The sequence below is a fragment of the Macaca nemestrina genome, chromosome 12 (assembly GCF_043159975.1).
Source record: "Macaca nemestrina isolate mMacNem1 chromosome 12, mMacNem.hap1, whole genome shotgun sequence".
In the NCBI taxonomy this organism is placed as follows: domain Eukaryota; kingdom Metazoa; phylum Chordata; class Mammalia; order Primates; family Cercopithecidae; genus Macaca; species Macaca nemestrina.
Genome location: NC_092136.1, coordinates 38,080,482 through 38,094,042, shown reverse-complemented (window position 1 = coordinate 38,094,042; position 13,561 = coordinate 38,080,482). Strand labels below are relative to the sequence as shown.

The 13,561-nt window shown below is 36.9% G+C and overlaps 1 protein-coding gene across 1 annotated transcript in view; it reads right to left on the bottom strand.

Annotated features, from left to right (window-relative positions):
• The window catches only part of LOC105463286 (leucine rich repeat containing G protein-coupled receptor 4), a 108,678-nt gene that overhangs the window by 40,493 nt on the left and 54,624 nt on the right, over positions 1-13,561 (bottom strand). Inside the window, exon 2 of the mRNA XM_071074946.1 lies at positions 7,463-7,534. Within this exon, the coding sequence (XP_070931047.1) occupies positions 7,463-7,534 (72 nt within the window). The remainder of the gene's footprint in view (positions 1-7,462; positions 7,535-13,561) is intronic.

Here is a 13,561-nt window from a genome sequence, read left to right as displayed (position 1 = left end):
TCCATCATGGTCAGGCTGGTCTTGAACTCTCGACCTCAGGTGATCCACCTGCCTCGGCCTCCCAAAGTGGTAGGATTACAGGCATGAGCCACCATGCCCAGTGACTCCTGGTAATCTTAAAATTCAGTGTTAATGATGTTACCCCTATCATCCCAGCCAAGACATTCTCCTGATTCTGTTTCCATAACATCTTTTGAATAGGTGCCCTCCTCCTTCTCCCTGCCTCCCATCTGCCCTAATTCGGATTCTCATAATTCTCACCTAGATGATTGCCATTGGCATTTTCATTTCTCCCTGAACTCTCTCAATTTCAAACTCTCTGCTATGAGACTACATTTATCGAAGGTCATATTGAACAAATCATTCCCTAGCTCAAAAAAACTTCAAGAGTCACTCAAGAGTTTAAACTCTGTCAGTCTGCCAAAATGTCCTTAGTCTAGCCCCAAACTCTATGTATCTTTTCCATAACTTCCTTTCAATAATTCAAAATTGCAACCAAACCAACCATTTTTACCACCTATCCCAGTCTCTGTCCCCATCTTTGCTCACACTCCTCTGCAGATCCTTGCACATGTTCTCTTGAATAACTCCTCCTATCCCTCAAAGCTCTCCAGAAATGCCATTGTTCCTTCTTGCTAGAAGTAATTTCCCTTCTGATCTGAACTCCCATAACAAGTATACCATCCCTCTCCCTTGAAGGCAAGAATCCCATTTGGTGCACTGAATGTAGTGGTTCAGCCAACAAAAGTTTGTTGAATGTATTATACATTGTCTAGCAAGTCCTTCCTCATTCCCCTTTCCACATCTATAGGGGCATAGTCAGATCTGGGATTGACACCTAGCTTATAATGAGCTATGTAAACTTGGGTCAGTCACTTAACCTCTCTGATGAAAAGCTCAGGCTATCCATCAGCAAAATGGGAATAAAGATAGCTCACAGAGTTTTATGAGTTAAAACAAAACAATGTTTTCCAGAAGAGCCTATGTGGCGTATTAGTACAAGCTCCCTCATGATTTCTCTGTTTTCACCCTTAATCTCTACTCTGAGAGCTCCCCAAATGACACACTATAGGGAATGGCTTGAGTAAGATAAGTAACACTCCTATATGACTTCTGTATGTGCTTCGCAACAATAAGGGCAGTGATCTTTGCTAATATTTTTAACTGTGAAACATCACCAGAGCAACTGAGGAATTATTTTGCTTTTTCTGGGACATTACTGCAGTCAATAGAGCTTATCTGAGAAGGCTACATCAGGGGAGTAAACGTTAAGTGAGTCAAACTTTAGTTTGGAAGCAAAGGGAATTCCTTGTATTAGAAGAGAACAATAGCTACTTTGTACAGCTCTGAACAACCCAGAAAGACTATTTTGAGACTAGGCATCTCAGAGATACAAAAATTGGTAAGATATAGAAGAGATGGCATTGAACTCTGTAAGGTCTAATTCTGGCTCAGTTACATATTAACTGTGTTACTGCGGACAAGCTACTTATCTACTATTGGGTCTTGATATTCCCATCTGTAAAATGGTATGGCTAGATAAGGAAATTTTATTCTGGGAAGAACTCCTTGTTCACAAATTTGTTCAGTAAACTTACTACAGGAAATACTGGGCAGCTGATCACCTTTGACAGTTAGATGTTGACCTACTTAGAGTTGCAGGTAATAGTGAGTGGATGGTCCCTTTAGCTTCCCTCCAATTCTGTGCCTTTTGAGGCAACATTATAGCTTAGAAATTAAGAGCAATGACTTGAATCAGATTAACATAGATTCAATTCCTGGCTGTGCTTTTATTCTATGAGCACAGTTAGGTTTTCCACCTCTTTAAAGCCTCCATGTCATCATCTGTAAATAAGTAATAATAAACTCCTCATAGGGGTCTCAAGAGTATTAAATGCAGTAGAATATATTTTTAGCACATAATTTTTAGTATTAACTTTGGTAAAGACTATGAAAAAATAGTTTTAGAAATTTAAAATGAATTATTGAAACACAGGAACCAGATATAATTTATTATTCTGGATAATATCCTGGACCAGATTTTTTTTTTCTTTTTCTCTAAAGGATATCAGTGGGACAGCTGTTGAAATTTGAATAAGAATTGTAGATCAGATGATACTATATATCAAAGCTAGTTTTCTGAGTTTGACAATTGTCTTGCAGTTATTCAAGAGAATATCCTTGCATTTCTGGACTACACAATGCAATATTTAAAGATTTATCTACAATTTACTCTCAAATGGTTCCGAAAAATATGTACATATGTTTTGTATGTGTGTGGAGAGAAACAGAGAGAGAAAGTTAACATTTCAGAAATCGGAGTGAAGGGTATATGAAAAATTATGCTTGCAATACTTTCTAAGTCTGAAAATACCTTGGTACAGAATATTATATTGATGTGTGTGCAGAATGTTTTTAAATATGTTTTGTATATGCTATTATCATGAGTTGAATTACATATATGAATTGAATAGCTGTATTTGACATATGTTATGTGTGTGTATAAATATGTAATTCAATTATTTTAAACTATTTAATTTGACCCACCCCTGTTTTTATTTGATTTTAAAACTTTCTGTCTAAATTATTTACCAGTCCCCTTCTGTAAAGCAGTAATTCCATTTAGAAATAACTGTCCTATAGGTGAAATAAAATGACAGGTAATCTTCAATTAGTATTGAGAGACCTAAGTTTCACTTTAGATCTTGTGAAGAGACGTAAGTTTCACTTTAGCATCGTGAAGTCTTCCAAAGTCAAATCATGTTTTGAAACGACTGGAATTATCCTAGTCATATAGTGTGCATTAAACAGTAACTGTCCAAGTGCCAAAGCTGGCAATGGCTTCTACTGCTTTGCCACATCAAAGTAACAGCCACAGCAATTTTTTCAGTGACAGACTATGGAAAATTAGCTGGATATTCCTTCTACTGTTTCTAACTCAATCATTTTCACAGCTCCAAATTTCAGCCATCCCCCAAATGACTACTGATACCCAACAAGCCTAAAGGAGAGCCAAAGCCATGTCTGACAACATCAGGTCAGGCAGCAGAGCCTGTCAACGCTAAGTGAATGTTTTCTTTAATCTGGCTTTCCTTTTACAATGCAAACAGAAACTGCAACTTCTATCCCCAAGCAAAACCATCTCTCTTCCAAATAACTTTAAGGAAGACTGCAATGTTTAAGATGATTAGTGAAATTTCTCACGGCGACATAGCACTTTATGGTCACAAATCACTTTTACATCAATTATCCCATATTCCCTTTACAGTACTTCTGTGAGAAGTTCCATTGTAAAGAATAGGAAAGTAAAGTGCAAAGATTTCAGAACCTTGCATGTACGGAATTTGGGGCCACAATCTATGTTTCTATATTCCCAAAAGGTGTTGGGGGAGAGCAGGAATCACTAGGTAACACTATTTATGAACTATAAATCTTTCAGAAAGTAGGTTAAATATACAGAAGGAGCAGGATTGGAAAAAGAGTGAGAAAAAAAGTAGGTTAAATGTGAAAACAAAACAACTGGCAACAATAGTATCTAAAGTACATTTCACTGAAAAAGTTGGATGGAATATTTTCCTAAGAACAAATATATTATCACTCACAGTGTTCCAGAAAGAACTGGGCTCTAGGGACCTGACTTCAAGTCCCAGCAAAACAACATACCAGGCTCATGAACTCCAATAGGCCATTAACCTCATCAGCTCAATGTCTACCTTTGTGAAACTGACTTTCCTTTCAGAGTTATGGGAATGGACTTCTGTTCATTGTAAAGCTCTAGACACAATACTATTTACGATCCTATCTTTATAAAATGGAATTCTTTGGGCCCCAAATAGATCAGCTCTCTGTGTTCTCAGTCTCAGCAAACGGCACCCAGTTATTTGGGGCAAAAACCCTAGTCTCATTCCTATTACTCACCCAAATATCAAATTAAACTCCTTTAGGACAAGTCTAAATTTCTTATCTTAAAATGACCCTTCATTATCTGGCCTCATCTCCTGACATTTTTCCATATGTACCCTTTAGTCTTGCCATAACAAGACACAACTTTATGTGTCCTAAAACTTCTGAAATTTTCCATCTCCATGCCTTCCACATGCTATGAAGTTCTTCCTAGAACACCCTTACTACTACCCTCATTTGGTTAATTCCTACATGTCCTTCAACACTCAGCAGAGGCTATTGTGGACGACTTTCCCAAATGCTACAGTCTTAAGAAAATACACTGTTTTAGGCCTCTGTCCCTGCACACGCGTCTTCACCATGATGCAACAAGTGTTAGTTTCATTTCTCCCTCTAGATCAATGTTGTCCAATAGAACTTTCTGCAATGATGGAAATGATCCACATCTGTACTGTCTAATATAGTAGCAACTAACGACAGGCAACTATACGAGTACTTGAAATGTGGCTAGTTCAACTAGGGAACTGAATTTTTCATTTTATTTAATTTTATTTATTTTAAATCTAAACATAATAGCTACCTGTGGCTAGTGGCTACGATGCTGGACAGCACAACTCTAGAGGGTCTGTCAACTCTGAAGATGGGTCATGCTTGTATCTGTATTCCCAGCACCTGCCACCTTGCATAGTGTAGGATTCAGAGTTTATTGAAAGAATAAGGAAATGTATAAGTATTCATACATACTTTTGTATTCTTGGGAAGTGATTTCTCCCAATACCCCAAGCATTCTATCACATTCAAACATTCACCACATCAAATTTTGCCAAACCCAGTCACATCCTGTAAAGCACACCTCATTAACTAACATGGAAAAAACCCTCAGCAAATAATTTCTACTCAGGGCATTTGGCTTCATGATCACTCTTAAATGACTTCCAGATGACTCCAAGACAAAGTTATGCTGTTTATGAAATATTACAATAGTCATGGCAGCATCATTTTGGAATGTCAAAATCAACTACATTGTTTAATAAGGAAAAAGCATAGGCTTTTTATATTTATTTTAGTATTTATATTAATGTGAAAAATAAATTCCCTTGAATGCCTACAGTACTGTAAAAGTTATTAAAGACTATTTTGAAGTATTCTTTAAAAATAACATTCTGAGCCGGGCGCGGTGGCTCACGCCTGTAATCCCAGCACTTTGGGAGGCCGAGGCGGGCGGATCACAAGGTCAGGAGATCGAGACCACGGTGAAACCCCGTTTCTACTAAAAATACAAAAAATTAGCCGGGTGCGGTGGCGGGCGCCTGTAGTCCCAGCTACTCAGGAGGCTGAGGCAGGAGAATGGCGTGAACCCGGGAGGCGGAGCTTGCAGTGAGCTGAGATTGCGCCACTGCACTCCAGCCTGGGCGACAGAGCGAGACTCTGTCTCAAAAAAAAAAAAAATAAAAATAAAAAAAAAATAAAGTAAAAAATAAAAAAATAAAAATAACATTCTGCTCTCCTAACTGAATTCATTTTTGAAATACCATACAACATTTAGAGAGAGTATACGGACTTGATTTGATGGGTTTCATTACTATGATAGGAGAATATGGAGAGAATATGACCTTGCTACAAAGAATGAGCAGCCAAATTCAATTTGATTCCAATTAAAAGTCCTGGTTGGCAGAATTCATGTGGTTGGCATATGGTTGGTCATTTGAGATTTTAAGAAATCCAAGACGTGAACTTCGCTAAGCAGATTAACCAGGTTTGACTCCACATCCAGGTCCTCACTTCCAAATTCCTTAAAGATAACCGGCAATCAAAGGCATCAACAAAGATGGTCTGCACACAATGGCCCCATCCAGAATGAGGGGAGCTTCTCCATTGCTGGCCTGGTACATTACCTATCCCATAGTGATTAAATTATACAATGGCTGAAAAACCATTTGTTAATGTCCTTCCATTGCATAATTACTTCTGTAAAGAGAGACTAATCCTATAGTATCAAATTGTATGTGAAATAAAAAGGAAGAGGTAAAGCATCTTAAGGCTGGATAAGGGGGATGGAGGTGGAAAATTTAATGGTTTGCTTCTTTTAAACTCAATTGAAAAATATTAATTAAAAATAAATTTATTACAAAATAATTAATGTTCACTATAGGAAAAAAAAACATAGGAGGCAAAAATAAAACATATACTTTTACCCAAAGATAACATTTGGTATATACTCTTCTGCTTTTTTTTCTTATGCACTTTGAAAATAGTAAAATAAACATTAGCCAGCATTTATGTAACATTCATTCTGTTTCATGTACTGTCCTAAGCATTTAACATAAATGAATTCACTCTGTCTTCACTAGAACACTATGAGGGAGGGACCATTATTAGCTGCACCTTTCAGACAAAGAAACTGAGCAGAAAGAATAATTTGACCTAGCTCATAAACTTGTAAGTGGCGAATAATCTCTGTTCAACTTTTGCTGTGGGAGCATTATGTTCGACTAACTAGTGTGGGAGGAAACATTTCTCTGTATTAAATCTTTAACTACTATTTCAATATTCTATGAGAGAACACAACCTGGGTATCTTATTTGACTCCTGTTCCCCATTCTCTAGGGGAGGGGCCAAGCTAAAAGATGGAGGACATTCGCTGACTTGGATCTAATACTCAACAGCTGGGCTGTATGACACAATCTGTAATATGAATTTAGATTCCTTCAGGGCTATATCTCTTTGATGTTCTTAGTATCAAACTGTCACCTTCCTACCTCTATATATTATATAATCCATTAGCTTGGCCTTTAGAAGCCTATATTAACTTAATTCAAGTCGATTTTATTTTTTCACTGGGATTCTTAAAATATAATATACAGTTCCCAATTCTTTTAAAACCCAAAGTGCCTATTTTGATTATGGATTTCGAAAAAGTGTGGAGAGCACAACAAAAAGGAGGTTGAAACAAGGAGAAAATATTTCCACAGTGCAAACTGTTAAATTGGAAATGTAAGATGCAACTGACAAGTTCAGAAACGTTCTCAAAGTTAAAGGTGCTCATAGAGACCTGGACAGTGTTTCATGCCTTCACCCCATTTCCAAAGGTCATCTGCAATTGTCCAAGGGGTCCTACCCTCAGTTTTCTGCTGGCTTGCTGTTGAGATTGTTGCTCAATGACCCTGAAACACCTTGTGTTATTTTTTGTGGTTCTGTTACCCATATAGCAACTCCTTGGCAACAATGGTAATTATACAGCAGCCTTGTTATCTCAGAATAACACTGTAATTAACTGGTGTCACTGCAGCATTTGCAGTTATAATAATTGCAGCAAAAAAGTCCTGTGGAAGTAGCATTTTTTAAGTTACAGCTTTCAAAAATAGCTTCGGCAACTACGCTACTTAGAAAACCAAGTTTATTTCCTCCAAGAAACATGATTTCCTCCTCACAAAGCCCACTGAAACTAAGCTATCAGAATGTCTCCTAACAGAAAACATCAGACATTCTCTGTAGCAAAAGCTTCCATAATGAATTGGGGAAAAAGTCATACACACACATTTCTCAAAGTAATACTTACAGCTCTTCTAGAAAAGGAAAGTTCTTAAATGCATCTTCTGGCAACTGAGTAATGTTGTTCATACTGATATCCCTGGAAAACATAAAGTTAAGAATATTGTTAATTAAGTGGCATGAAGCTTAAAGCATTTAATCCAACAGAAAACGAACTAGGTGCTACAATTTTGTGAAAGGGCATAGAAGACACATAGAAACAGTCACAATTTGGCTTCAGAATGCAAAATTCAGAAAACACAGAAAAGCTAAATGTTTTGTTATAAATTATGTCACATAATTTAGAAATATACTCAGATCCTGTATTTTCCCCTCTTAAGTATCATTGGAAAAAAAGTCTCAAACTACCTACAATAAGTGGGCCAGGGTGACTTCCCTGTGCTCTGGTATTCATGGCAGTACACATACCTATCAAAATAAACCAATGAATACTCTAGGAACGATACATAGAATTTGCAGGTGAGGGTGGCTTCTGGAGTCACTCAAGGACAATAAAAGCATGTCCTAGCTCTACCCTAGTCATATTTTCTTCAAAACCTATAAAAGTCCTCCAGGTAACAGTTGTCAGTGGATTTCATGTTCCGCCTATGAATAGATGCAGGCTAAGGACAAGTGCATACATGATAGGTATGCGGTCCATTTCCAGTTTTCCCTTAAGAGCGTCCACAGAAAGAAAACTCACCCAACAATATAACTCAACAATTCACTAGTTCAAACAGCTAAAAAATACTTTATTAACCATTTCCCTCTTCCCTGGCAGCTGCCTTTTGAACTGGCTTTCTCTGCCACACTCCACTTGAGGTCAGCACCGTGAAAGACAGGTTAAAACAGCCCCATAAGGGAAAGTCCCAGCATGCGCTGGGGCAGTGGAGCTGCCTCCCTTCAGTTCCATGGTGTTTAATTCTGTGGCTGAGCCCTTGGGTCTCCCCTCTCGAGAACCTGGCATGAAAGTTCACATGTGAGACATGCCCATTAGTACAGTACATATATTGGTATGAGGAAGGAGAAATGAAGCATACCAAAGTCAGCTAACAATACTAACACTGTGTTATTACATCCATTCCATCAGGTAAAATTTTCTTTTAAAGGAGGCAACACCTTCAGTATCATGCTAGGTACAACCTTTCTCCCCATCTTTCCTCTCACTAAAATTTAGAAATGGAATCCACATCCTTTCTTACTAGACTTTCCCAATGCAGGTTTGGAAAAGTTTTTGGCTTGGGAATAACAGTAACAGTAGCAGCAACAAAAACGGCAGGAGCAGCAGCTAAGATGCAGTGCATGCTTGTAACATGGTAAGACTAGACAGAAAATCTTACTTTACAAATGGGGAAACTGAGGCTTACTGAGGTTAAAAAAGCTTCCCCAAGACCATTCAACAAGCGGTATAACAGAAAACACCAGAGCCTATGACGTTAAGTGCAAATCATGAGTCTTCTTAAGTATTATTTGAATCCTGTTATTAATACTTTTCTCCAGTGGTAGTCAAAATGTAAAACAAATAATTGAGTCCCATCAAGCTTAAAAACTGGGAAGAATAATGCCCCTAACACCTTCACATAACTATCCATGAATCTCTGGAAGAGCACTTTTGCTTGACAACTGGGGTTTAAAAAAAAAAAAAAAAAAAAAAAAAGGAGGACCAGGAATAGCTTTAGCAATTAAGGAACCAACATTAACCAATACTAATATACATTTCTTAGCACAAGAAATTTCCCTTTAGATGAATCTTATGACCATAGAGACATAAGTGCACTCTAAAATTTTATATCACTGAAAACAACTCAAGTCCTACTAAAGAAACTTATAAGAAAAGTCAAATTACTATGCTTCTCTAGGAATTACTATTTTAAAACCCAGGCCTCAATACTACTTTAGTCAGTGATCATTAGCCCTGGGGGAAGGGGAGAGGAAATGCTTTGTTTTTCATAAACACTCTAGCAAGATACTGGAGAAATGGCATCAAAACAGGGGTCAGAAAAGGCAGGCGCAACTCCCACCCTGCCACATAGCCATTGTGTGATACTGGGCCTCCATCTGCTCATCAGTAAATTGAAGCTGATTGGTTGGGTGGCTTCCTGGCCTGACATGATATACTGTCGCCTTTATACTGACATTATATGCTGATTCACACTTTTCTGTAGTTTCTTCATGGAGGAGTCCACCTTTTCAGATAAAAACAGATGAGATTCATTTTATAGAATGTTTCTGAAAAATTTATCACGACGCAAAGTTTAAAGACTATCCCTCTGTCATTGTTAAATTACTAAGTCACTCTCATGGGAGATACGTTTGGCCTTAACCAGTAAAATCCTTCTCAAGAATACAACAAAACATTTAATCATATTGAAAGCAAAATAATGATCCGATATGAGTAAACAATCATTCTGTAAAATATCAGACAGTTGTGGTGCTTTTTAGTCATTCCAATAAAAAGAGAAAGGACGACAATAACTGCTTTACAAAATGAGGCATTCTGTACAGTTTCCTCTAAGCTTGGCACACCTGAATTCAGGTGAGATATCACTGTAACAGAAAAACTGATTAATTTCCTCATCAGAAAAAGGTCTGGGAGAGAACCAATTAATTGCCTCACCAGAAAAAGACACATAATTAGAGACAATTTACACCACACTATTCCAGTTTTTTAAAACATGCATACACACACACACACACACACACACACACGCAGCTCTCATTTTTTTCCTTATAGTAACAAGACATAACATGTAGTTTTGCTGTGAGCTGTTAATGCAATTAGTGAGACTCCATATTTACAAACTAATATATGTAAAACACACAGTGAGTTTTTCTTTCAAAGCTTCAGATTCAGGAGCAATACTTATTTCTAAATTTTTCTTAATTTCACACACCCGGAGAGGTTCCCTCTTTAGAGATGTTTTCTCTCATACTTTCTGGGATTCAGTTACAACATTTATGAAGTAAAAAGTTGGGGGTGGGGGCAGTGGTGAGCTACAAGATGCTATCTCTGGAGAAGCTCTGGAAACCTGTGGTGACAGAGTATAGATGCGTGGGTATCCATTTAAAATAATGAGGGCTGATGGTGATAAACAACCTATGGATAGTCTTAAGAGTAAATTCTAGACCTGACATTACCAACACCATAAAGAGACTTTATAAATAAGAGGTTAGAAATGATGACCTATGACAATAATTACAAATATATGAGGCTCAAAAGCCATATAAATTACTATGATACATAAATAAAAGGAAATAAAAGGAAGTTGTTTAAAGAATTTTCAGCCAGAAGATGCTCCCACAGATTAGTACCTTCAAATTCACATGAGTAGCACAATCTTACCAGTGGCATCAGTAATAAATCCCAGGAATTCACCTTCTGGGATACAGAACTAAATATAAATATGTATCATATGAGGTCAAAGCACCACCAACTCACAAATATCTCAGAAGGGCAATTTCCAGAGAGCTGATGGCCTTACTTGGAGCCAGCATTGAATACAGGCTTTGGCGCCAGACAGACCAAGGTTTACATATGAATTTACTACCACTAGCTGTGTGATCTTTGCAAATTGTTCATCTTTTCTGTGCCCTGGTTTCTTCGTTTGTAAAATGGAGGCAGTAATAACTGAACCTTATAGACTGCTGTGAAGATCAGAAAATGTCAGGTCATGTGTAATAAGTTCAACAAGAAAAAGCTGTTATCTCATCATCATCCCCTGTTTTTGCTGCTCCTGGAAGCCATCTGAATACAATGGACCAAGACCAGACTAAAAGGAGACACCACATTGCCTTTGTTGGCCTTCTCAGAAAGAAATCACTTTTACAGAAGACACTAAATGTTGCAGAAGGCCTAAAACTTGGAGTGGTTGTTCCTAAACACAAAACTAAACTCCAGAACCCCAGGAGACAAAGATTTTAAGCTGGGAGAACCCTTCGAGATCAAATACTTCATTTAAACGAAAGATTAGAAATACAAAAGCACACCACCTTCCCCGAAAAATAAACATGAACTCCCAAATACCAGCAGTCATTGATTTCAAAATTAAAATTTAAAGGGTGCAATTGTTTAATTGAAACTGCCAAATCTCTCCAGTGGTTAAACTCTCATCTTTTTTCCCCCATAAAATTCACTAATGCTAAAGTATCTACAGAGTAAAGAATATCATGTTTCAACAAGGTACCTTTTAAGATCCCTGTAAAATGATCCCTAAGCGAGCCCAACCAGTTTGCTGATGGCTAAGCATGTACCACTGTGGACTCTAACACTGCATCCTTATTGGGTCTGGGCCTTCTGCCACAGAATTATTTAATTTTAAATATACTGTGATTGACCCAATGTTATCTAAATTTGAACAAGCCCTCCTATTTGTATTAGATAAAACTGTACTGCTACTACTATATTGTTGATTTTATCTCAAATATTACCTGGCAGTTTAAAAAGTCACTGAATTATATACAGGTTCAAGAGAACACAGGGTTCTCTAAAGTGTTCTCTCGGAAAAGAAAAAAAAAATGATGGTGCTGTCCATAAACTCAAAAAACACATGTTGATAATGACCAAGAAGGTCACCTTCAAATCTTAAAAATAAATTTAAAAAAAAAACAACTCTCCCAATGACTTTTCCAGGGTGTATAGTATGACCAAAAACTAAAAACTAAAAATGAACTTTGCAAAATGCCTCCGGTGGAACAAATTTGAAGGGAAGGTCTCTCTCAACCACAAGTAGTAAAGACACACATAACACAGAAGTTCTAATCAAAGTTCATTAAGGATTTGATTTCTGACACTATTCCATATCTTTGGGCAAGTAATCTCATTTTCTCCCCACCTTTTTATAATAACCAAAGTAACCACTGTTAATTGTTTTTAAAAAATTGAAATACAGAGAAAACCATCCACAATATCAACACCCGCTGGTACCACTGCCATATTTCATGAATTTCATTACGTATTTTTTCTATGTATGGTACATATTTTTACAAATCTGAAATCGTATAGTTCTGAACATGTTCATCTCTTGACACCAAAAAGATTCTTCATTTGCAAAATGAAAAAAATCTTCCTCGAAAATACCTTCAAATGAAAGTGTAAACACTGAAGTCTAATATATATCAATCTATTTTTAGCAGCCCATACATCATGGGATTGGAACATCTTTGCTACTGAAACCCACCATGTCAAAAGGAATAGAGGTTAATTAAGGGCTTTCCTTTACAAGAGGAAAAGGAGATATCCTGTCATCCATTTAACAAATATTTACAAAATATCCATTATGCACATACGTGCAAGGTACTGTGCGAGGATAGTAAGGCTTTTATGCAAAAAGATGTTATCAATAGGGTTTTTTTTTTTTGTATTAAACTCCATCAGTCCACTCTATTCTTAACTTGCTATTACTGTTGAAGATATTGTTGCAACATTCAATTAAATTTAACTGTTTTAAAATTGCATTATTTCATTTTGAAAACAAGAACAGCTACATGAAGATATGGCTATTTAAACTGTAGAAATGCGGCCAAAACAGTGTATGTGCCATGTTAGATTTTGCTCCAAAGATATTTTTTGTTGACCCTACATGTTTTAGCATGACTAGAATCCAACCAAGTGTCACAATAGACACCCTTCTAATGTCTGTGCACCATTTCTACTACAAACAGTTTTGAGCAGTAGGATAAACTGGCTCCATGCTGTCTGACATCTTCTCTGTTTTTTTCAGGTACCAAGGCTCAGTACTTCCCAGCAAGAGGAATCCAAAACATGCTTCTCTACAGCCTTGGAATTCTTAAGGGGACAGATGCCACAACACCCATATTGACACTTAAAAATAAACATTAATTATGGCAGAGACAAGTTATCAACTTGTAAAGTCATCTATTTAAGGTACTTCAACATCCTAAGTATAATCTTTCTTAACAACTTGGAAAGGCTAGAGAAAATGTCACCTTCAAATCTTAGAAATGAATTTAAAAAACTTGTTTCTATCAGAAAAACATTTAATTCATTTTATGATCATCTACTTTAGTGGATTGAAATATTTTTCTTTTTTTTCTTTTTCTTTTTTTTTTTTTTTGAGACTGGAGTCTCACTTTGTTGCCCAGGCTAGAATGCAGTGGCACAATCATG